This window comes from Phocoena sinus, chromosome 2, assembly GCF_008692025.1.
Source record: "Phocoena sinus isolate mPhoSin1 chromosome 2, mPhoSin1.pri, whole genome shotgun sequence".
Lineage (NCBI taxonomy): Eukaryota > Metazoa > Chordata > Mammalia > Artiodactyla > Phocoenidae > Phocoena > Phocoena sinus.
In genome coordinates this window covers 166,413,043-166,438,517 of record NC_045764.1, presented here as the reverse complement: position 1 = coordinate 166,438,517, position 25,475 = coordinate 166,413,043, and the positions used below count along the sequence as shown (strand labels likewise).

The 25,475-nt window shown below is 49.5% G+C and overlaps 1 protein-coding gene across 1 annotated transcript in view; it reads right to left on the bottom strand.

Moving 5' to 3' along the window:
• The window catches only part of SLC24A4 (solute carrier family 24 member 4), a 171,212-nt gene extending 146,275 nt beyond the window's left edge, over window positions 1-24,937 (bottom strand). The window contains exons 1-2 of the mRNA XM_032620049.1: window positions 24,808-24,937; window positions 22,683-22,793 (exon numbers count right to left, since the gene is read on the bottom strand). Coding sequence (XP_032475940.1) covers window positions 22,683-22,793; window positions 24,808-24,937 — 241 coding nt within the window. The remainder of the gene's footprint in view (window positions 1-22,682; window positions 22,794-24,807) is intronic.
• Window positions 24,938-25,475: the final 538 nt, after the last annotated feature.

Genomic DNA, 25,475 nt, shown 5'->3' with positions numbered 1-25,475 from the left:
GCAGCCAAAAAGGGAAACAACAGAAACGATGAGAATTTCACTATCTAACGAGAAGCCTCATCTTTTCCTGGCAGCTACTTTACCTTGAAGCTTCAGTTTTCCTGACTCTGCCTTTTGCCATTAGTGTTGTCTTACCCCACAAAGAGGCATACCAGGCTGCTGGTGCCTTTGGCTCCTTGAAAGGTTCGGTGCATCCCAACACAAACCAGGTGGAATGAGCCCATTGTGGGACACTGAATGGAATCAAGGATGTATCACGTTAATTCCCATCACCACACTGGCTAAGGGTGATCGCTAACTCCCCAGGAGGGAGAAACAGGAGATTGATATCAGAACCTACTATAGAGCCTGCACTCTTTTTAGTAAGCACAGAGTCCACTGTAAAGCACTCATTTTAATGACACTTTTCTTAGAAGTTTAAAACTAAAGCTGTGTCCAGCTGCGTAATGAACCATTCTGGCAATGGAAGTAGCTTACACTACAGAGGAAGTAGCTTAGTGGAACCCTGACTCTTGAGGTCATTCTTAACCTCAGCACCACCCCCTGCCCCGGTCGCATATCACAGTGGCAATGATCATGGATCTGCCACACACGCCCCCAAATCTCCCTGCAGAATCTTCCAAAACAAGAGGCCACCCCCACCCAACCCAGCTCAGTGGTTTTTAACCATGGTTGCACATTTGAATCACCAGGAGAGCTTTAAAAGCTACTGCAGACTGGTCCACACCTAGAGATTCTGACTTAATTTGTCTGAGATGTGGCCTCAGCATCGGGATTTTTTAAATCTCCCCAGGTAAGTCTAATGAGCAACCAAAGTTAAGAAGCACAGCCCTAGTTCAATGCCATTTCACAGATGTCATGGCCATTTTCCCCTCTAGCAAGGAAAATTACCACTGCAAGTAGCTATTACTGCAATATAAATAACAGCTTGGATATAAGGCCCTTTAAATTAGATGGTCACAATAATGATCCATCACGCCCTTATGACCTCACATTCGAACCCAACATGTTACCTTGGAGAGACAATGCCATCCTTGTCCTCAGATCCCTCTCTTCCAAGGCTTCTAATAATTAATGTTTACCGGACGCCTTGTGGGTGCAGAGATTAAGGACACATGACCTCATGTATTCCTCACACCCATCCAGAGGGGTAAGGAAGACCACCCGTATTTTACAGATGGTAAAACTGAGGCTACAAAAGACAATTTAAGGTTTGAGACAACCTAAATGCCCATCAACAGACAAATGGATAAAGAAGATGTGGTACATATATACAATGGAATATTACTCAGTGATAAAAAGGAACAAAATTGGGTCATTTGTAGAGATGTGGATGGATCTAGAGACTGTCATACAGAGTGAAGTCAGAGAAAAACAAATATCGTATATTAACGCATATATGTGGAACCTAGAAAAATGGTACAGATGAACCGGTTTGCAGGGTGGAAATAGAGACACATGTAGAGAACAAACATATGGACACCAAGGGGGGAAAGTGGTGGGGGTGGTGGTGGGATGAATTGGGAGACTGGGGTTGACATATATACACTAATATGTATAAAATGGACGACTAATAAGAACCTGCTATATAAAAAAATAAATAAAATTAAATTTTTTAAAAAATGCTTGAGAACAGGGTTCCATATTCCTGCACTACTCACTATCCCATTTGTTATAAAATCTGAACTCGTAATAGAAACAGAAAGCTTCAATTTCCTTAAGAAAGAAATGGAAGTATTTGAATGAGCAAACTACATTCTGGCCACACAGCCTCCTCAGGGCCTTTGCACTTCCTGTTCTCTAGACACACAACTCCCCTTTCCCCTAGAAGATAGCTAGACACCCTCCCTCACCACATTCAGGTCCTGTCCACTAAGAGGCCTTCCTGAAAACCCTATTTTAGATCCCCAAACCCATCCTGGTCACTATCTCCTCAACCCGAGTTATTTTTCCTCACGCTATTTATCACTTGACATTATACATCTACTTATTTGCAAATTTACGTGCTGCCTTCTCCACTAAAATAAACTCCACGAGGGCAGGGACTCTGCTTATTGCTGTATCCCAGACAGTGCCTAGAACAGTACCTGGCACATAGTAGGTGCTCAATAAATACTGCCCCCACCCCAACTGCAACAGCCCTTACTGTGTGTCATCAAATCCTACTCTAAGTGCTATTGAACCCTCACTAAGACAACTGACCTCAGGGGTGTCATCACCATTCTGCAGATGGGGAAACTGAGGCACAGAAGGGTTAATAAGTAACCTGCCCAACATCACTGCTAGTAAATGGCAGAGCCAGGACTCAAACCTATACAGTCCAGCTTCAGAGTTGGTACTTCAACCACTTTGCTGAATGAGTGCTTAATGAAGGAGTGATGCTACTACAATCGGCATACCATGTCCGTGGGCTCCGAATTCCCAGATTCAACCAACCACCAATCAAGATTCGAACCACAGTTGGCTGAATCCACAGATGCACAGCCTGTGGAGAAGGAGGGCTGACTACTGCTCCATTTTACCTAAGGGAGTTGAGCATCCTGGGAGTTTGGTATCCCTGCAGGTCCTGGAACCAATCCCCTGTGGATGCAAGGGACAACTACACACTGATCAATGAGTGGGGCAGGCCAAATCCCCGAGTCCCTCATGGGGTCACCCTGCATTCTGCTCTGGGATACAGTGCACCCCGACTGGACCCCATCCCCCCAGGCATTCCATCTGTCTCCTTAGTCAGGCCCCATCACACCTCTACCCTGTTTGCACAATGGTTTGTGCAGCGGCAGAATTTTAGGAAGTTTTAAAGCCGGGAGTGAACCTGAAGTCCACCCAATGCCTGGCATGTCTCCCCAGACCTCTCGTCTTGACACGGCAAAATGCTCCATCTTGGAAACAGGCAGTGCTCAGACACTTGGTGAGCTGGCCAGGTGGCGCACATGAGGTCAGCTCTTCCCCCAGCTTGTGGAAGGTCCACCAAGACAAAGCCCCCCCCACCAGCAAGAACCTGGCCCCTGCGCCTCTCTGCCTCCCTCACCTTCAGGCGGCTGCCAGGTCTATGTTAATCTGACAATGACCTAGTCTCTGAAATTGGATCCTGTCTCTACTCCACTGTCCCTGCCCTCTTCTCCTTCTGCCTGGACCACAAACAACCTCAAACATCTCCCCAGAACCAGTTCCATCCTCTGTCCTGAGATTGGAGTCATCCTCCCAAAGCACATTCCTCATCACATCCTTGGCTCCTTTCCCAACTCCCACTGCCTCTATAAGAAATCCAAACTCCTTAGCTGGACAACAGAAACCTGCTGTCATCTGACTCTAGGACAATCTCTCTTCCCCAAACCTCCCCCTCGCTTTATACTACATGTGAGCAAACCACACCACTCTATGACTGAGACTGTATCAGTCGACTTTCATTAGATGACTGTTATGATGCGGTAACAAACAACCCCCAAATACCAGTGGCATACAACACACATTTATTTCTTATTTGCATCATATACTGGCAATCGTGGGTTGGCTTCTCCTGTCTTGCCATTCTAGAATCCAGGCAGAAGGATAAGCCCCATCCAGGACATGCCATCTTCGTGGGAAAGGGGAAAGAGCAGAAGCTGGCAGAAACACACCACGCCTTTTAATGCTTCTGTTCAGACAGTATAAGTCATATCTGCTCATGTGCCACTGGCCAAAGCAAGCTTCATGTCCATGTCCAATGTCAATGGATTGAAATACCCTATAACACAAGTCACATTCCCCACCACTGCCCGCCCCCCCCCATACGGGAAGGTCTGGAAGTAAGTAAATGCAGACAATAACACAAATCATCACAGAAAGTCCTACCTCAGGGCCCGGGTCCATGTAGTTCCCTCCATCCGCGGGGTCAAAAGTTGTCCACGCCACCTTTAAGGCCAGCTCCTCCATGAAGGCCCACAAGGAAAAATCTCTTGCTTCTCTGGCCCTTCACATGGCTTCGTCTGCCTCTGAAGGTATGTAGATCTGAATGTCCCTCTATCCCCAGAGAGTATCTTAGTTGTTGGTATTGGTATTTAGTTTTCTGCCTATGGTATTCTGCACCATAGGGTGGGCATTTAAGGAATGCTTATTTCACGTGAGAATGAGTTTTTGGAATAAAGAGCTAGATTTCCATTTGACTTTGGGAATTTTTTTTTTTTTCTTTTTGCAGAAGCAGTTCATTTCCTCATCGTGACATACTAATATTGGGATTCACGATTCCTCTTCCCTCTCGCACTGTATGTTAGGGTGAGTCCTGTTCGATTCATCTACACATGTGATTCCCACATCAGCGGCTCTTGAATTTCTTGGGTATATGAGTAAATAAATGAGTGAGCACATCGCCTGAGCACACTTCAAGCCCAGAGGCAGCAGGAGAGGTGTGAGTGGGGAACCCAGTCGGTCTGAGAAGCTAGCGGTTAAAATCTGGCCTCAGAGGCTAGCTAAACTCAAAGATTATTCAATCAAATGGAGAGTGACGGTGAATTTCTGGTAAGTCTGCAAACTTACTTCTTTCCAGGAGCCAACTACTCCTGGAAAGAGACGACAGGGTACTACAATTTAAGACACAGATTGCATCCAAAAGACAACTCCCAAGATGCAGTTAAGGGAGACAAAAGAGGTGAACGAACAGATGGGCCGTAACAAATCATATCAAGCAAACCATGAGGGATCGAGTCTACTAAGTAGTTTCAGGGTTGCCCCTGCCACTTGTTGCTATATTGACACTGGGTTATATGAAAAGGGAAGCAGCAGAAAGGGAAATCGTGGACTTCTAAGACAGATGAACGAGACAGGCAGCTGCACCGTGAATGGGGTGAGCTGACGTGCGTTCAACTGCTAGCAAAGCCAGTTGCTAGATGATCTCTAATGCCTGCAACTCACAGAAGTCCCAGACCAGCTCACCCTCACGGGATCCTAGGCTGCCTCTCAAACCCAGAATGGCAAATCCCCCTGCTTCGTGGTCTAGTCTTCATGATGGATTTTCACAGCCAGTTCAAAGGGATGCCTGCACGAGGATGGGCCTGATTACACAGAAACGGAGAAACAGCCTTTATCCTCCGCCTGCATAGTGGATGGAGACCCGGGTCATTAAAAAGCCATAAAGACTCCCTAAGAGGAGGATAGGGTCAAGAATCAAAATCACTCCTTATTGTCGTGAGGGTTTTTTTTTAAATCATTTCTTTCATATCATATGTCTCTATAGAGTAAAACTGCCTGAGGATATCTCTGCCAGTTTGTTCAAACCAAGTGTGCCACTCTCCCCACCTGGAAAGAGTGACGGGGACGGTCCACCACCCCATGACACCACGGTCAGGTGTGCCGAATCAGAAGGGGATTTTCTTGTCCCCAGGCTCTGCAGCTTGGCTGGGGACTGGTTATGAGGTTTGAAGTGAATGTGTGGGCTTGGTTACCATGGGTTCACCAGCTCTGCTCCGGCAAACTGGGCTTCCGGGCCCAGGAAAGGCGCGGACCTCCTGGAGCTCATCTCGCCCCAGCCTCCCAGATGTACTGCCTGGCAGGACCTGGCAAAACGCTGCTGTGATCTCTTTAGGGTTGAGGATCTCCTTACAAAAGACCCCAGGATCATACACTCCCGGAAAGAGAGGACAGAGCTGGAAGGCTTAACTTGGAATAAAAACAGGCTTTTGGCTTATTCTCCTGGGCCCATGGGATGCTATAAAAAAATAATTGAAATGCCTTTAAGTCTTTCCTCCACACGATGACACATCAGACCAAAGTGAGATTGGGCAGTCAAGACTGCCAGTTCCTAGAAATTAAACAGGGGCGGCAGACCGCTACACCGTGGCTGCCAAGGTCAAGTCCTGCTGAGGTAGATCCGTGTCTCAGGGAGGGGCGGTGTGTACCGGCCCAGACCATCTGGCTGGCTGACAGCATGAAGGCCAGAAACTCAATCTCTCAATCTCAAAGGGACAAGAAGGATCAACAGTGATCTTCCCAGTTGAGAAATATTTGAACTGTGGTGCTCCTACTGCCCTCTGTAAACAGAAAGTGTCCTCAAAATCAGAAACGCTTCGCCTCATCTGCATTCAGCTCCGCACACCACGCTGAGGCAGGCCCACACTGCGGCACTGAGCGGCAGCCTCGGTGATTTCATGCAGGCGTGGCCCTGCCTCCGCCTGGGTTCTCCCACTGAGGATACAGCCTCCCTAGTGGAGATGGACGACAGACGTTTTTCAATATGGTCTGGACTTATGGGAGCCCAAGGGGCTGCCAAACACAAGGGCTGCCCTTGTTCTCAGGCACCCATGACAGGAGCTCGATCTGGGTGATGGAGACTCGTGGAGCGGCTACAGCCCGTGACATCCTGGGACTCGATACGCCTCAGTTCTCACTCCTGCCCTGCACCACCACTGGGTGTCAACCTCTGCAAGTCCCCCCACCCCCGGCTACTCATTAATGTCACCTGGGAGCTTTGAGAATACCTCTGACCAGGTCCCAACCTTAAACATCCTCATTTAATTGGTCCAGGGTAGAGCCCAGGCATGGGTATTTTTTTTTTTTTAAAGCTCCCTGGGTGAGTCTAAAACACAGTCAGGGTTGAGGACCTCAGGGACAGTCCTGGGAGTCCCACCGGGGCTGTAATATACAGGGTTGGGGAGAGTGGGCTGGACTGTTCAGCATTTTTCCACCCACACGCCTCCCCACCAATATTGGGGAAATACTAGGTTGAAAAAAGTGTAAAACTCAGATACTTGTATATCTGTGTTCATATCAACATTATTCACCATAGTCTAAGGTGGAAACAACCAAATGTCCAATGATGGATGAATAAACAAAATGTGGTTTATACACACAGTGGAATATTACTCAGTCTTGAAAAGGAAGGATTCTGACACACACTACAATATGGATGAACCTTGAGGACATTATGCTAAGTGAAATAAGCCAGACACAAAAGGAAAATACTGTATGATTCCACTTATATGAGGTATCTACAGTAGTCAAACTCAGAATGTAGAATGGAGGTCGCCAGGGGCTGCAGGATGGGAACGAGTCATCACTGGTTAACGGGTGTGGAGTTTCAGCTGGGGATGATCAGAAAGCTCTGGAGGGGGACGGTGACAGTTGCACGAGAATGTGGATTGCACCTAACGCCACTAAACCTTGCACTTTAAAATGGTTAAAATGGTAACTTTTACGTTATGTCTTTTTCCATGATACAAATGTTTAAGTTTAAATACTTCTTTACTGCAGAATATCTCAGAACCTTGAATATGCTGTCGTGACCCAATCGGTCTCCACTAGAGGCAGACTTTTCAAGTCTTCCCCAAAGTTATCCAATCATGAACGCTGTTTTGAGCAAGAGATGGGGAGAGGGGCAGACCACCTTGAGGGACCGGGGCTCCTCGAAGCAGTTTGGAGAATGTCGGACCAAGCTCTAAGCACAAGCTTTCCATATCCAAACTCTGGTTATGTATGGTCACAGCGCTAAGCAAAGCAGCTGACAGCCATGATCTCGTTGAATTCTACTAAGACCCCTGCTGGGTAAGCAATATAGCCCCCATTTCACTGATGGCGAAACTGAGGCTCAGAGAGACCAAGTGACTGCTGCTCAGGTCGCTGGCAGAGCTGGGACCCAAACATACAACAGGCAGACTCTACTCTCACTACTCCAAAGAAGCAGCGCTGGGCTTCCCTGGTGGCACAGTGGTTGAGAGTCCGCCTGCCGATGCAGGGGACACGGGTTCGTGCCCCAGTCTGGGAAGATCCCACATGCCGCAAAGCGGCTGGGCCCGTGAGCCATGGCCGCTGAGCCTGCGCGTCCGGAGCCTGTGCTCCACAACGGGAGAGGCCACAACAGTGAGAGGCCCGCGTACCCAGAGCCTCAGGCCTCCCCCAGACCTCCTGCATCTGCATTTTACCCAAGTCCCCAGGTGCCCGTGGGCACATTAAAGATGGAGGGGCACGGCTCTGAGCTTCAACACGCGCCTCCTCCCCCACCCTGACCCCGTGATCTCTTGGGGGCCCTCTGACTTCATTGTGCGATTCTAAGTGTTCATTGTGAGCTTGGGGGCGGTGGAAGCAGCAGCAATGCCTGCCCAGTGCCTGTGGTCTGCAAATTAGATACCAATCCCCCTCTTCTTTCTTTCTTCCTCTGAATGCATATGGGTCACCCAAAACCCACAAGTCATTTAGATACTTGTCACACCATGCTATATTGGAATTTTCGCCCGCTAAGGGAAAACAAGCAAAGTTTAAATGATCAAAGAGATTTCAAAGCAATTCTTTCAAGGGCTCCCCCTCCGAGGCCCACAGAAGAATTACCCAGAAATTAGAGAAAAGATGTGATAGCACGGCCAGTCCATTCCGCAGCCAGTTCTCTTAGAAACCTGCCAGCGCACTGCCCTATCTAATTTAAATAGCCCAGGTGATGGGGCTTCCCTCCACCTTCCTGGGGAGGCTGTTTGAGAAGCCAAGGTTTCCTTTAAGAGGCACTTAGGCGAGGGGAGCTGCCCCTGGCTCTTCCCCTCCTGGTCTGAGGATTCCCCAGGTGCAGCCTCCTGTAAGCAGGTGAATCACTGCAAAACAATGTCAAGTGCCCCCTCCCCACGCAGCCTGCTCTGGCAGAGGCTTAATAAGCCAGAGCTACTTAGCTGCTCTAATCTCCACTTCTAAGTCATTCTATCTACTCCATTAATCACCTTTATCGACACTCCTGCGGGTCTCCAACGAGGCTCCACTTCTTTCTGGTAATGGGTTTCCTCCAGACTGCAGGCCAGCCTTTCGACAGTGGGACTCCCGTCTCTGGCTCCAATCCACGTCCCGCAAGTTCGGTCCTGCATCCCGGGCCCCAACCCAGTGCGCTGTCCTCACCGTGCGGGTCAGGCAAGGTCATCAGCCACCCTGAGGCAGCTCATTCAGCACAGAGAGCATTTCACATGGCACGTTAATGGTCCCTGTCCTGGATGTTCATCTCCAAATAAGGTAAGACACAAAGGTCACCAAGCGACAAAGGGAGGCTGGGCTGCTGCCACTCTGCCAAGTGCCCACGTGATGACACGAATCCTTTCAGGACGAGCACTCAGCTGCCCCTCTGTATACTCAGAGTGGGCCAAGCAGAAGAGGGACAGGTGAGGCTCTGAGTATTGGCTGTCCCCCAGAAAAAGGGCCACAGCCTTCCCTTTGCTAAGTCTGTACAATGCTCTATAAAAACTCTTCCCTATGGGTTTTGTTTAAATGCCTACGTGTCACTTACAGCAAAAGCCTCTGTGAAATCCCATGGGGCTTAAGCTCTGCTGATAGAAAACGTGTCATAAACTGGGCGTCCCGACACAGAGGCAACGTGGAGAAGCAGCACGAGGATCGCGGCGATCTGTGCTCCCTCGCCTCTCGGCTGTGCTCCCTGAGGCCAGAAACTGCATCTGCCACCCTACACGAGCCAGACGGAGAAGCAGTGCCCCTCGGGCTTGGTGTGATGCAGCCCACCACGCCCACCCGAGGACTTGAACCCAAAGCCAGCTGAAAACCACTCTCGTCCGTGATCCGGCCGGGTCCTCTCTTACCACCCTATCTCTGCAATCACCGTGCCCAGCAGGAGGAATGTCGCACACTCCCATCTGTCCAGCAAATACCCACTTGCGTCAAAGCACATCTCAAACGCTGCACGGTGTGTGATGTCTTCCAGCCACGCTGGGCATTAGAGTGTCATTCCAGGTCACAAGAGGAGATTACACCTGTGGGCTCACTGGGAACAGGGACTTCTCTCTGTATCCCAGCACCGACCAGGGCCCCATCCACAGAGGGCCAATGAGTGTCTGTCAGATGCGTACTTCAGAGTATGAAAGAGAAGATAGAAACCAGCTACTGTGCTCGGTACAAGGTTCTGGGCAAGGGTCCCTGCAGAGGGGTCCAAGTCTAAAGAAGGAAGGAGTGCTTCCCACACCCCCGTCTTGGAAAATGGTGGTGTTGGGAGCATTTATCTGCACCTGAGATCAGAACTGACAACTCCGACCTCCGACACCTGCCAAGACCTGCAGGAGCTGCCTCTCTCCATCTATTCCTCACAACCTGCCCAAGACCATCACTTCTGCCTAAATCTCTTTGCAATAGCTCCTAACCGTTCTCCCTGCCTTCACTGTTTTTTCCCCCTAGAAAGCTCCTAAGGCTTGACGCTAAGAACGTTCACATATTACCTTAATTGAAGTTCTCCCCCATGTTGCCAGCAGAGTCATCTTCCTAAAACACAGAGCTGCTCAGAAACTGTCCGTGGCCCCCACTGCTTACAGGGTACAAAGGGCCTTGGGGGGTCTAAGGCTCTTAGTCCAACATGCTTGTTACAGGGTGACTAGCCTCCCACACCCGCCCATACACCTTATGCCCTAAGCTTATCCAGGACCTAACTGTCCCTTAGCCAGGGGACCCTTCATCATCTTCCCCAAAGAACACAGGCTATTGGGACAGGTGGCCTGAGTTCCAATCCCCACTCTGCCAATTCCGAGCTAGGAGAACTTAGGCAAACTATTTAAGCTCTCTGTGCCTTCCTTGTATCTTTTGTAAACTGGATATAATAATAATACCTACTGCCCACCCTCACAAGATTGCTGCAAGGCTCAGCAAGGGCCCATCCCCAGAAGCCCCTTCGATGTGATGCTCTTGATTCTGACATTTAGGACTGAGCTGTCCTTCCTCTGTCCTTACCCCCAGGATTGCAATATTTCATATTCCCCCTCGTATTACAGGCCAGGTTTGTATTTTCTTCCTCTCAACTGGAATGGAAGCTCCCTGGAGGCAGCGTCCACATCTAGGTCAGTTTTCATTTCCCCAGGGGCTCAGCAGACAATGTTGCTCCACGAATGGTCGTCCAGCCAAATATCAAACCCAAGAACAGTTTCCTACCTGAGCTCTGAGAAACTGCCCACAGAAGGCCTCCTAAGTAATTTTTTTCATCCATGTGTTTTTGTTTGTTTGTTTTTGCGGTACGCGGGCCTCTCACTGTTGTGGCCTCTCCTGTTGCGGAGCACAGGCTCCGGACGCGCAGGCCCAGCGGCCATGGCTCACGGGCCCAGCCGCTCCGCGGCATGTGGGATCTTCCTGGACCAGGGCACGAATCCGCGTCCCCTGCATCGGCAGGTGGACTCTCAACCACTGCGCCACCAGGGAAGCCCCATGTGACTATTTTAATAAACACAAATCTTAGGCACAGAGCTGAACCAGCTGGTGTGGGATCAGCCCAGCTAAAAGGCTGGTCCCTGAACTTGGAATGCATAATGGAATCAAATGTCAGACATTTATAGTGTGAAACGAGATCAACTGATGAGGGGGTCATAAAAGCTGGTATCTGAAAGGATGTTCTAAAAGACCTCCTGTGTCTTTCTTTTCTAGCCAGACACTCCACCCATGGGGGATTTGCTGCAAGCGGGCCATGCGCAATGCTTGCACCAAATCCTATTTGTGGTTTTACGAGTCAATTCTGAAAAGCCCCAAATAACTGATTTTCTCTATTTCACAAGGAAGGAATGTTCTTCAAAGGGTTAAGCATCTACTATAGTTAAGCAAACAACAGTAATAATATTTGCACAGCACTTGATCCTAAAAAGCCTTGGGATAAATAGCATCATCATTATGCCCATTTTACAGGCAGGAAACTAAGGCTGTAATAGTCAAAGTGACTCATGCACAGGTTGTGTCAGGGCCAGAACGCAAACTCTGGTCTCCAAATTCCAGATCTCAATCATCAGGTCCCCCTTCACCAACAGAAAGGACCAGATGTGGAACACACACAGAGGTCCACTGCAGCCTGCGTGGTCTGCACCGTCCCAGCATCAGCCCTTCAAAAAATCAACAGCTTCTTGTCCTCAAAGAGTAACAAGCAAACGTAAGTCCAGATATCAATTTAACTTTTTTACTTGAAATAAAGCAAATGCTGCCTTTACAAAATTCACCCTCAATCTTTCTGTTCTAAAAATTTATCCTATAAAATTATGTTATCTTTTGGAAGTAATTTCAGCAGCAAATATTTGTATAGTGCTTGCTCTGTGCCAGGCCCTCTTGTAAGCCCATTATATAGATTGACACACTTAGCACATACAACCCCGTGAGGAAGGTGCTGTATGGGCTTCTATACAGCTACTACACACACACACACACACACACACACACACACACACACACACGCACACACGCGCACAGTGCACAGTGCCGTTCCAGAGTTTGGGCTATATCAGTGAACAAAACAAACCCTGCCCCTTCCCTGAGGTTAGAAGATAAAGTAACTAGTTCAAGGTCACGTAACTACTAAGGACAGAGGCAGGATCGGAAACCAGGCAGTTTGACTCCAGAGTCCATGTTCTTAACCCCTGAGTTCTTAACTCTTAATTCCTCCTGGCTGGGTGTCTGGATCTGTCCCCAAGCATCAAGAGGCATGGGGGGACAGCCAGGCAGACAGTAGCTGCTTTCGGGGGCCGCAGCTCCCCGAAGGGTAGAACGAGGGCCTCTGTCCATCCAGCCACTATTTGCTGCAAGCTGAGTTTATGCCTGACTCCGGCCTCAGTCCTAGAGCCAAAGATGCAGGGGACACAGCTGTGTTCTCAAGGAGCTCACAGCCTAGTGCAGAAAGACTAGCAAATATTTCTATTAGCTTAACTACAACCTGCTCTGGGCCCAGCACAACCTGTGAATTGGGGTGACTGCCTTAATTGTGGCTTGGGGCAGGGGCAATGTGAGCCAGTTTACCAACTTCATCCTGGACAGCCCCAGCATACTGCCCAGCCCTACCTCCGTCTGCTTTAAAAAAAAAAAAAAGTAATCTGATTCAACCTAGCCCTGGTTGAGCACTGCCTCCGTGCTAAATCCCCAAAGCCTAATTACTTAACTATTATGCATGGTAATCTCAGGAAGTGTTTGTTTTCTCTCTCCCCTTGGACAGCCAATGAGCACCACGCATGGTTGCTAGTAAGCACTGCTCAGGTAGGAGATGCCGCTGCGATTTCTCAGTCAGCGCTTTTCTATGCACTGAGTCCTCTGCTTTAGAATGTCCTTCCGCTGCCACCTCCTACCCTTGCAGGGTGGGCTCAGATGTCACCTCCTCCCGGGAGGGCACCCTTGCCCTGAACCACGTCGCTCTTTCCTCTGGAGGTATCTGCCATAGGTGACTCTGTCTGTTATTTCAGCCCCCGTCTCCCCTGTGCAGTGCACACACCCTGACAGCAGAGACTGGGTCCCTTCCAGCTTCAGAGCCTAGTACAGTACAGGCTGTGTAGCCAGTCAAGAAATGCACATTGCAATTAATTTCTCACGCAATTACATGAGACCCAGAGCTGAAGCCCCGTCCTGTGCTGACTTACCAAAGGGAGCCGTGGACCCAGAAACTGGTGGCACTTTCCCATGTGCAAGGGGACAAGCCTGGGCAGAGGGCTCCTTTGCTTCTTGGCCACACAGTGACCTTCTGTTCCTTTCCCAAGGGGGACACCCACTGTCCTTTCAGGAGAAACTGTAGATTATTCCAGCACACTTATTTTTCTTCTTTTTTCGTAAAATGCTATGCTCCAATGGCCTCTTCATAATGGACAACGTTTAATAATAATTTTAAAAAACCACGCTTTTCAAGCATTTGACTTTGCTGTTGAGCTGCACGGCTGGATCTCTTCCACGCAAGGCAGCACATGGCAATGCTTAATGATTTCCATTTTTAACTCGGGAGGAACGATCCCCAGAGTTCAGGAGGAAGCCGAGCGGGCGCTCTCTGGATTGCGGGAGACCCGCATGGCGTCAAGAGTGGAGAATCTGGAAGTCAGATGGCCCGGCAAGGAGGCGAGATTGCTAGCAAAGGGCCCCGATAGTTTGGATAAGGCAAAAAAGGCAAAACAACAACAACAAAACTTTTGATTACAAGCAAATCGGTATTAGAAACATACCAAGAAGTGGAGCCCACACAGGTGTTTGCTGTTACAATGGATAGGCATTCCCTGTTCCTCAGGGGGCACCCAGACAGTGATGGAGTCTGGAACTGCAACGGAAGTCCTCATCTCTAAACTGTCTTTTTCCACCCTGTTTATTCATAATTATGGATAAGGGTATAGGCGCACAATTCACACCATCCAAATTAAAAACCTTGGTTCCACAGAAGATGTTTAGGGCGGTGAAACTGTTCCGTATGATACTGTTACGGTGGATACACGTCACTATACATCTACCAAAACTCAGAATGTACAACACAAAGAGTGACTCCTGATGTAAACTATGGACTTTGGTTAATAATAATGTGTCAGTATTGGCTCATCAACCGCAAAAAATGTACCACAGGAATGCAAGGTATTAACAGGGGGAGCTGGGAAGAGGGGAAGTAATATAGGAAATCTATTTTCCCCTCCATTTTTCTGTAAACCTAAAACTACTCTAAAAATAAAGTCCGTTAATTCTCTCTCTCCCTGCCCCCACCATACACCTGTCTCTTCTTGCTGGCTAGGTGACCTTGGACTGGTTACTTAACCTGAGTCTCCTTGTCCTTATCTGCAAAATGAGGACACTAATAGCACCTACCCAAAGGGCTGTTATGAGGAGCAAGTAAGTTAATACACAGAAAGCACCTAGAACAGCACCTGCCTACAGTACGCTGGTGTTAGCCATGATTACAGTGATGTGCCAGGTACCCTTCAATACTTCAATCCAGCATGGGATTTAAGGCTTGCAGCAGCCCTATGAGACAGGTAGGAAATACGGCTACCCTCATTTTACAACAGAGAAAACCTGAGGCTTAGAGAGATTATGTAACTCGCTACAGGTCATGTGGCTGGCCAGTAACGATGAGCTGGGACACAGTTCCACACGTCTGCCTTCCCCATGACAAGCCGCCATCGCCAAGAAGGAAAGAGCTGGTGCACACTGGGCCAGGGTATTGCGTGGCTGCCGGGAGTCTTTGTACTTATCCTATGTAATCTCGTCTGGGGAGGTATTTGTGTGAGAGAGACAGAGAGTGGGGAGGGAGAGGGGCTGCAGGGAAGGGAGGGAGGGGGGATGGGGGAGAAAGATCGACCCCAAATGCCGAGCAGGATCTTGGCAGAGCCAATACTAGAACCCAGACCTTTGGCCCCCAAGCCACCTGACCCACTGTATTAACATCCCCACCCCCACCACCCCAAAAACGCCAGGAGTGATCGCACTGATGCCAGGGTGCTGTCTTCCTCGGCCTGTACTTGTGATCAGGTTTGTGGCTCTGCCAGCCTATCGCTGTTCCAAGGTGGACGGTGACACTTGCCCCAAGGAGCCACCCGGCTGCTTTGGAGGTTGCCCTGCCCAGGAAAGCCCCTCCCCGCTGGAACTCCAGCTCTGTCATCTGGGACAGTAACTCATCTGTGATCTCCCTGCCCACAGGGATAAGTTCAATTCTTGCTTTTCCAACGCAGCGCTTGCTTTCACATAACAACTTGCAAACTTAGGATGTGTGCCTTGAAGCAGCCTCTGAACAGACGTTCGTTCAGAATGCAGACACTTCGCGTCATCGCCGATACCAGCTCACCTCCACACCCACCCGGCCTGATGTACTTTCTGCACCTCTGCTCCCCACACACGGGCGCCTACAGAGACCCACTGCAACGGGCACCCGCTCAGGGATCTCATGTCTTCCCGGCCCAGCCTCAACGCTGGCTCCTATGTGCAGGCTCCTACACCTGCACCAGCCTCCACCACCCCGTCCCCTCTCCCTGTGGTCTGTACCTCAGCCTTGGCATGGAACAAAAAGGAAGAATAGATCAGAGCCAGGCTGACCACAAAAGATCCTCCACCTAGCACATGATCCCACAGCTCTGCTCTCCTGAAAATCTAGCAACCACCTTCAACTTCAGATGCCTCTCAAGCACCTCTCTGTCAGCCCTCCTTGCCCCGGCCTTCCCTCTGTGGACACTATTATGGACTGAATCCATCCCCACAAAATTCCTATGTTGAAGCACTAACCCCCCAAAGTAATGCTGCTGGAGATGGGGCCTCTGGGAAGTCCCTCGGGTTAGACGGGGTCACGAAGGTGAGCTTTGGGCCTGATGGAGTTAGTGGCCTTATAAGAAGGGCCAGCAGAGGCTTGTTCTCACTCACTCTCTCCTGCCACGTAAGGACACACACAAGCCAGTAAGAGAGTCCTCACCACAGCCTGATCCTACTGGCACCCTGATCTCAGACTTCCAGCCTCCAGAACTGTGAGAAAATACATTTCTGTTTTATGCCCCCCAGTCTATGGTATTTTGTCATGGCGGCTCAAGCGAAGATACATAGCCACCAGGCCTTTCAAAAGACATATTTGAAAAGCAGCAAAACCAAACATGACAAAGCAAATTCCTCCAGTGTCAATGGAGGGAACCGAGCTCCTCTCTCCCCTTTCAAACATGAGGTACAGGATGCTGGGCACCTAAATGAATGGGGTGACACGGTAGGGGCAGGACCACAGACTCAATCTCAACCGTGTAGGAAAAGGCAGTGTAAGAACGGGGGAAGGCATTCCCACCCCAGCTAGGAAGCCAAAAGGTAAACCACCACCTAACTGTCAAGAGACAAGAACCAGTTTTTCTATTCAGAGGCAAGTTCTGCAAGGTATGCCATCCTCCAGCATCCCAAATCTCCAAAAAGGTTAAAAAAAAAAAAAAAAAAAAAAGAAAAGAAATGTATTCACAGAAAACAAACAATGTGTGTCAAGATGTTTACTTGTCCTCATAAAATTCAATTGACAAGTAGTTTTCTAGTACCTACAATACATGGGCACTGTGTCATCTCTGGGCTAAGCAGATAAAAAAATAATAATGAAAACGGGAGCGAATGTGTGAACATGTATGCGTGTAAGTGCCTGATGGGTATAAACTTATTTAATTCTAACAACCCTATGAAATAAATGCAATTATCACCCTGCTTGCCACCCTCACTTTACAAAAGGAAACACTGAAGCACTATTATGGTTTTAAAAAGCAAACGAGGCTCGCCTTTTATATCCTAGTTGAGGGAGGCAAACAAACAGTATAACAATGGATAGGTTTAGTGCCTGTTAAAACCTAAACCAAGAGAACCAGTGACATAGAAGGCCACTTTGGGTTGGGTGATCAGGAAAGGTCAGTGGGAGGTGACAGTCACAAGAAGGGGCCCATCTTAGAAGACTGGGGGCGGGGGCAGGGGGAGAGCATGGTTCCCAGAAGCTCCAAATGTCAGCCACAGAAGGTGTCCATCACTGGTTCGGACCTCACAGGTCAGAGCCAGGCTCAGACATCTGTATCTTTCAGAGCCTCCCAGGTGCTTCTCACCTGCGGGCTAGGGGTGAGAATCACCGGTTCCACCCTCAACTGTCTTCAAACACTCCAGTGTCACCACCAAGAAACGTGTGGAAACCCTTTGGGTCCTGATATGGACTGAAGGTTTGTGTCTCTCTGAAATTCCTATGTTGAAGCCCTAACCCCCTGATGTGATGGTGTTTGGAGGTGAGGTCTTTAGGTTTATTTGAGGTTATGAGGGTGGAGTCCCTAAGACAGGATTAGCACCCTTATGAGAAGAGGGAGAGAAACCAGAGCTCCAGTTCTCTCGCCACCACGTGGGCACACAGCAAGAAGGCAGCCGTCTGCAAGCCAGGAATGGAACTAGCCAACACCTTGATCTTGGGCTTCCCAGCCCCCCGAACTGTGAGAAATAAATGTCTGCTGTTTAAGCCACCCGGTCTGTAATTTTTTGTTCTGGCAGCCTGAACTAAGACAGTTCCCATGGGGTTCAAAGTCACTGCCCCTCATTCCTATTTCATGCATTTTGTAGGGAAGGACCCACTGCCTCTGGAGGAAGATAAAAATAGAAAAATAAGACTAAAACCAAACTCCAATTTTGACCACTGAAGGGTATGGAAAAGTCTTTTTTTTTTTTTTTTTTTTTTTTAGCTTCCCTACATTTAGAAAAAGAAACCAAACCAGTCTTCAAGAAAATCACTATGTTAAACCAAGTGTTAGCCTTCATTCAACATTCAAATACTTGCTGAAAGCCTACGAAGTGTCAGGCAGTGTTCTAGCCCAGTGCCTCCCAGCCTTTGGTGGGCATGGAAGCTGTCCCGGGGATCTCATTAGGATGCAGACTCTGATTCTGTGGTAGGTCTGGGGCCTGAGACTCTGCATTCCTAACAAGCTCCCAGGTGATGCCAACCACGCTGAGCAGCCCGGCTCCAGTCCAGCAAGCATCAACCCTGGCTTCAACTTGGAAGCAGCTGGGGAGCTCTGAACAAGAACTGATTTCCAGGCCCCAGCCCCAGACGAAGGCAATCAGACACTCCAGGGTTGGGTCCTGGGCATTGCAAAAGTGCTTCAGTGATTTGAATGTGTGGCCAGGATTAAGAATCACTCTTCTGGGCATAGAGCAGTGAGCAAGGTAGCCCTCAAGGGGAGACAGATGATGAATAAGTAAATTATTTTAGATGGAGATACATGTCATAAAAATAACATAGGGTAACGTGATGCGGTCAGGGGGGCACTTACACTGAAGCACAAATAATGAGATGGAAACACCACCAAGATCTGGAGAAATGACCCCAGGCTGAATAAAGAGCCCACTTTCCACCTCAAGTCTTAAGGGATGACTAGAGCAGGATCCCATTCGTGTTTTTAGGAAACGAAGCTAAATACTTCTCTGACAGGCGAATAAGAGCAGCAAATAAGACGTGGTCCCTCCCTGGAGGTTCTTATGGAAACGTGAACTAACGTTTGTTGAACACCTACTGTGGGCGATGCTTCAGCTCTGGGAGCTGACACAGCAGGAAATTCTTCAAGCCTCATCTTCCCACGTCCCTGAAAGACCTCATCTGGTAGATCAGGATGGGGGCCCTCTAGCTGGAGGAGAGCGATGCAGAGCAGAAGCTTCAGGGGATGTAAGAACCTTGGGGTTCTTTATGGGTGACTCCTGTAACTGTAGAAAAGACGGCAGCCATTGGCTGCCACCCTGTCACCCCCCTGACACTCTAACGGGAAGGGAGCTCTGGTCCACCGTTGTCACAGGAGCAGCCCCAGAACAGGACGGTTATAAAGCATTGAGGGCCACCTCCTGAAACTGCCCATCCCCAGCTGACTCCCAGGCAGAGTTGGGGGCTGGAGGAGGATGCTTCCGTCCCCTCCCTCCAGAGGCAGAGCCTGTGACTCACGTCTAAGCCAGTCCAGACCCAACACTCCCCTGGCCAAGCAATTGGCTTAGGGAAGTCATGTGACCCAAGCCACGCCACCCGAACCTCGGGGCTTCTGCAGAACTGCCTCAGCCACCAGCACTCTCCCCCAGCATTTTTGTGTCTGGGAGGACATAAAGCCAGAGCTGTGGTCACCACCTCCCCACACCGGCTGACATCTGAGCCCAGAGACAGAAACTGAGTCTCAACACTTCACCTTTGACCTCATGCTTTCAGTGACTAAGCCAATAAATTCCCTTTTTTGCTAAACCCAATTTGGGGAGGTTTTCTGTCACTGCAGCAGAGGCCTGCCTCATCTAGACGCTAAGACTCCAAAGAACTGCATCGGGTCACTTACTGTCCTCCGAGCCCCGTGGGGCTGCTGCCTGGGGGACCTGTGCAGTCCTCCTGTGTCAGGACTCTGTCCTCTCTGCTTGACTGTGAGCTGCTTGATGACAAGGGCGGCCTCTTATACTTGCTTCTGCTCCCCACCAAGTGTCCACTGCAGGGCTGGACACACAACAGCAGGTGTGCGCTACACACTTGCGAAATGGAAAGGAGACTGGATAGTCTCGTGGTCCAGGGACAAGGAGGCTGGAAGGGGAGTCAGGCTTCAGTCCCGCCTGGGCTGGGAGGAGAGCGGGGGCAGGTGCACTGGAGCAGGGAGGTCATGAGATCCAGAGTCAGATGACCAAGGGATGCTCCTGCCAGCCAAGAGATCTTGGGAAGTCACTCAACTTTGGAGCCTCGTGTTCCTCATCTTTGCATAAACACGAAGAATTAAAGTGTTTAATATTCAAAAATGCCCTTTCATTCCATCACTTGACCAATATTTACTGAGTCCTCTCTATGTGCAGGACCCTATCCCAGAAACAGTCAACACAAAGGATAATTCAAGTATTACTTACTGTTAAACATTTTGCGGTTTCCCTGCTTCCCTCTCCACAAGGGGGACAAGACCAGTCCTTCCTGCCAAATAGGACTGACTGCTCCATAGTTAGTGGAATAATTTCTGATCAGACAGTATACTGAAGAGACAAGGGCAACAATGGGGCATAGAAGACTCTATCCTAAGAACGGGGCCCCGTCTAAGCCGATGTGCCCAGACTACGTGGGACAGGAGTCACAGGACGAGGACACAGCCGGCCCACGATGAGGCCATCAATGAGCTAGAAACCAGTCAAAAATGCACTCACCCTGATTCTTTACCCAGAGTAGCTAAGTCTTCCTTTCATGGATGGTGCTAATTTTAGCCTCTCAAGTGCCTAGAGAGGATGGACCCATAGTTCCTGGCCTTATACATGTTCATGGCTTAGTCCTGCAATGCACTGGCCACTTCTGGCTGATGGAAGAATATGCTGGAGGAGGTGAAAAGACAGGACGGGCACCACTGTTCACTGGGTCACCAAGACAGATGGGAGTTTAATGGGAATCCCAGCTGCTTCTCTGCAAGTTCACCCAGTCCCATCCCATCAAGCAGAGGATGAACCGTTTAGAGGTTTACCAAAACCTCCGTGTCCCAAATGGACTTCTCAGACGGCACCTTGAGGGAAGGGAAGTTGATGGTGTAGAAGACAGGCTCTGAGGGAGGGCCCCGGCCTCCTTCAGTGCATGGAACTAACCAAACATTTCATACCCACAGGCCTAGGTTCCAGTGCCAGCTTCCCCGCTTGTAAGGTTCATGACTTTGAGTGACTCGTGTCTCCTCCCTAGATGTTTTCCGACCTGTAAAATGCAGATAAGACCTGCCTATGAAAATAAGACATGGGAAGACTGCCATCCTAACCTGGTCCCTTGGCCTGGGTTTCTAGTTCCTTTTGCACACAGCCCCATACAGAGCCTTACCAGGTTCTTCCAACAACCCTGGAGTAGGAGGCCAAGTACTATTCTGCCCATATTACGGGTGAGAAAACAGACACCTAAAAAGATTGACTTTCCCGGCAACTTCATAGAAAAGCCAAGTAGTACCCATCTACAGTAAAACCTCATAGGGTCTGCAGGAAAAGGAATTTTTAGGAGGGAATTTACATTCCCACCTCCTACACTGTTGGTGGGAATGTAAACTGGTGCAGCCACTATGGAGAACAATATGGAGGTTCCTTAAAAAACTAAAAATAGAGCTACCATATGATCCTGTAGTCCCACTCCTGGGCACTGATCTGGAGAAAATCATAAATCGAAATGATACACGCACCCCAGTGTTCATAGCAGCACATATTTACAAGAGCCAAGACATGGAAGCAGCCTAAAGGTCTACCAACAGGTAAATGGATAAAGAAGATGTGGTATATATACACAATGGAGTACTACTCAGCCATAAAAAAAGAATCAAATAATGCCATTTGCAGCAACATGGATGGACCCAGAGATGATCATATCAAGTGAAGTAAGTCAAAGACAAATATGTGGTATCACTTAAATGTGGAATCTTCAAAAATGACACAAATGAACTTAGTTCCAAAACAGAAATAGACTCACAGACATAGAAAACAAATTTATGGTCACCAAAGGGGATAGCGGGGTGGGGGTAAATTAGGAGTCTGGGATTAACAGATACATACATTACTGTACATAAAATAGGTAAACAACAAGGCCCTACTGTACAGCACAGGGAACTATACTCAGTATCTTGTAATAACCTATAATGGAAAAGAATCTGAAAAACAGATATATATGTATAACTGAGTCACTCTGCTGTACACGTGAAACACAACCCTGTAAATTAACTCTACTTAAATTTAAAAAATAAGAAAATAAAACCTCACAGCTCCCAAAGAGCTTTTGAACGCATCGTCCCACTGAGTCCCTCTCACAAAGACCCACAAGTTAGGGAACCAGAGCTAAAACCTAGGACTGGCCTGTGTGAGGCCCGGGCAGCTTCCATTCACTGGCCCGTACAGGTTCTGAGAAGAAATCTGCACCCATTTAAGCAAAGCCTGCATGTGGCAGGAGAACAGACGAGATGTCATCACTGGGTCCCTACCGCCTCTGACCGCCTGGAGAGGTCTGAAGAGGCCCACTGAACCACCTCCCAGGGCGAGCAGAACCCATCTACCAGGCTGCAATGCTACCTGGAACTCCTCTTCCAGAGAAGGGACCCCAGCAGCCCAGCGTGTCCCACCCCTGCAGCGACCCTGGATGGTACGACCCTGGTGAGTCATCCCAAAGTGCCCTCTGCCAGAGCAGCAGGGTTTGTGTCCCTGAAGCTCCATCAGATGGACACAGAGGGCAAAAGGGAAAGAAAACGAAGACACCCAGGCAAACAAAATTGCGGGAGCTGGGGCGGAACACTGAGCCTTTGGGAGCATGGTGAGAACAAAAAATGAGAATTTCAAACTCTGAAATGCGATCTTTTCAGTTGTTGGATAAAGAAAGTACTGGAGTTGCTTAGCAGCACGAAGGATTAACGTCTGTACGTTACCTTTCAACACCTTATAGCTACCCTTTCCTACTCAGGGTCACAAAACCACCTTTTCTCAGCTCTGGCTATAATTGTCCACATAGGCACCAACTCCAGACCCTGCCAAATGCCTTAGGGGAAGAATCTATCTCTTACCCGGATCTGTGCAGTTCTTAGCTGTCTGAGTCCCATTCACTGGTGCCATCAGCCTTCTACTTCTCCATGTGTCTGGTAAAACATGTTTGCCAGCAGAAGCTGTTTTGTGCCCTGGATTGGAAAATAAGTCACAAACACCATTAGATCAACATGGCGCCTGCATTCTCCCAATGGCCTTACACGCCTGTATCTAGCTATGTCAGCAACAGCCCTGTTTGATTATTTAGAGCCATCTGTAGGGAGCGATACAATGACTGGAAGCACAGTATCACCTGCTCACCTACAGTAATCTGCTTCCTAGATCTAGTTCATTGTTTCTAGTCCCAGAGTGGTCAGCATGTGATCTGACCTTGGCCAAGATTGCTCCAGTCTCAGCCCTTCACAGGTGCAACAAAGGGTTTAGATAGGTGACCATGAAGTTCTTAGCCAGTAAACAGGATAAAGTCAGCGAACAGGTGGAGAAAGCTGATGGGGGCTGGCCCGCAGCTTCTCACCCTTGAATGTGCGCACAAGTCACCTGGGAACCTTGTCAAAATGCAGATTCTGATTCAGTAGGTCTGGCCCACAACCCAAGATTCCACACTAACAAGCTCCCAGGTGACACTGATTCTGTTGGTCCAAGGGCCATATTGAGTAACAAGGGAGATCACTGGTATGGATGCCGATGACCAAGCGCAGTTAGACTCCTAAAGGCCTTCCTGATCCAGCAAATAAAAATGATTCTCACTTTAAGACCTTTAAAGTATTTATTTACCTCTCCTGATGTGCATACGACTTCAGCTGGATAATAATACCTCTTCTATAATGCGGACATCTAGGAGCCTCTAGGTATTTTGTTATTTCTTGTAATTGAGGGAGAACACACACTAACTTGCCCAATTGCAAAGCACCAGGTACTAAGGTGTTCAAATCACCTTTCTGGATTTCTGTTGGGAAGGGCCAGTTTTTGACCTTTTATCCTCAAATCACATAGTTTGGGTTTTGAAAGCCAGTATTAAAGAGTTAAGTCAAGTTCCACCTGATTTTTATCAATATGAACCTCTCTAAATTGTCCCTAACTGCTCAAGAAGGTACCATCTGCTTTATTCCCCATGTCCAGGTTGCTAAATCATGCCATTTCTTTCATTTTTTAAAATGTTAGACAGTAATTGGGAAAAAAGCATATATACATATGTATATACACACACATATATGTATAACCGAATCACTTTGCTGTACAGCTGAAACTAACACATTATAAATCAACTATACTTCAATTAAAATTTTTTTAAATAGTTTCTAGAGGACATTCAAAATTAAAATAGAATACTAAAAAAACAATACTAGAAGGTCCACAGCATCCAACTAAAAATGGGAATGTTAGCCACCTGAATGTCTTCTGAAGCTTCCACCTAGGCTCACATCCGCCACTCCCTTCCCTAAACATATTTTTCGTAAGTTTCTTTTTCTCTCCATCTTAAATTTGTATATCCTAAGCAACTCCCAAATCCCTCAGTCTCTCCTTGGATGAAGGAGTGCGGATAGTGGTTCCAGGCACAAGCTGGTCCTGCGGAGATTAAGAGGAGTTGAGAAGCGATGCTGAAACATAGCAGCAACCTCCCGAGGGGACAGACTGCCCACATTTTTAGGGTTTGGAGAGGACGCGTCGGGACACCCAGGGCGCCCCTTTGGCAGGGGCGAGGGGAGCGCTGAGGTTCAGTTCCCAGCCTCAGAATCTGGGTTTTCGAGGGACACGGAGAACAACCTTCTCCGCTCTGCAAAATGGAAACTGGTCCACTTAGTCTCGTCCGCCCCAGTCCAAGAGAATCCACACCTGGATCCCGCCGCTGCGCTGCCCACACTCCCTGGGCACCCCAGGGACAGAACTCTGGCGCCGAGGGGGCCAGTGGTTCAGGCTTTCGCCTTAGGCCCCAGGGCCCGCGCGCAGCTCAGGGGAACAGGCACCACAGCTCAGAGAGTCGATATCAGCTCTCCTGGGTGCGCTCTACCTGCCTGGTGGGTAAGGGACTGGATGAACCCTTGGGGCCAACCTGACTGGGAAGGAAAGGAAGACCTCTCGGAGCTGCCCCGCGGCTTTCCAGCCCAAGCCCCCCAACTCCCGGGGCAGGCCCGCACCAGTACCTACCCCATCTGCCAAAGAGGCCAGACGCACAGCACACCAGCGCCAAAATCGCGCACACGAAGCCAACTTGCTGCCACAGCATCTCTCGTCTCCTGCGAACTTTGCGCGGCCGCGGGGGGCCGCGGAGCGCCATCCCGGAGCGCCTGGATGCAGTCTCTGGCAGAGGATGGGGAGCCCCACTGGCCGAAGTGCTATCTGTGGCGGAGCGGCGTGGACTGGAGCGGGCGACGCGAGGCTCAGAGGCGAGGGGCTACGGGCCAAAGCCTCATGGCCCGCGGGCGAGCTCGGCTGGGAAGCCCAGAGGGGAGAGAGGAGGTGCAGGCGCGCGGCGCGGCCGGAGCTCAGAGTCCCGCGCGCGGCGTGCGCGCTCCGCTCACCGTGGCTCCGTGGCGAGGAGGCGACGCCGGCACGGTGGCGCTGGCGGCCCTGGCTCGAAGGGCTGGCGCAGTCCTGGCGCTGGTGCCCCTTACCTGCCCGCTCAGCCTCGGCGCCCTCGCCCGGCCGCAGCCCCGGTAGCACTCAGTGTGCCCCCGCGCCCCGCGCCGCCGCTCGCACTCGCAGCATCCTCCCCCTCCAAGTTTGGCGGCGGCCGCCGGCCAGCGATGTTTCCCTGCTTCCCGGCGAGCCGAGCCCCGGCGGCCCAGTGCGCTCAGATGGGGAGGCAGGCGGGA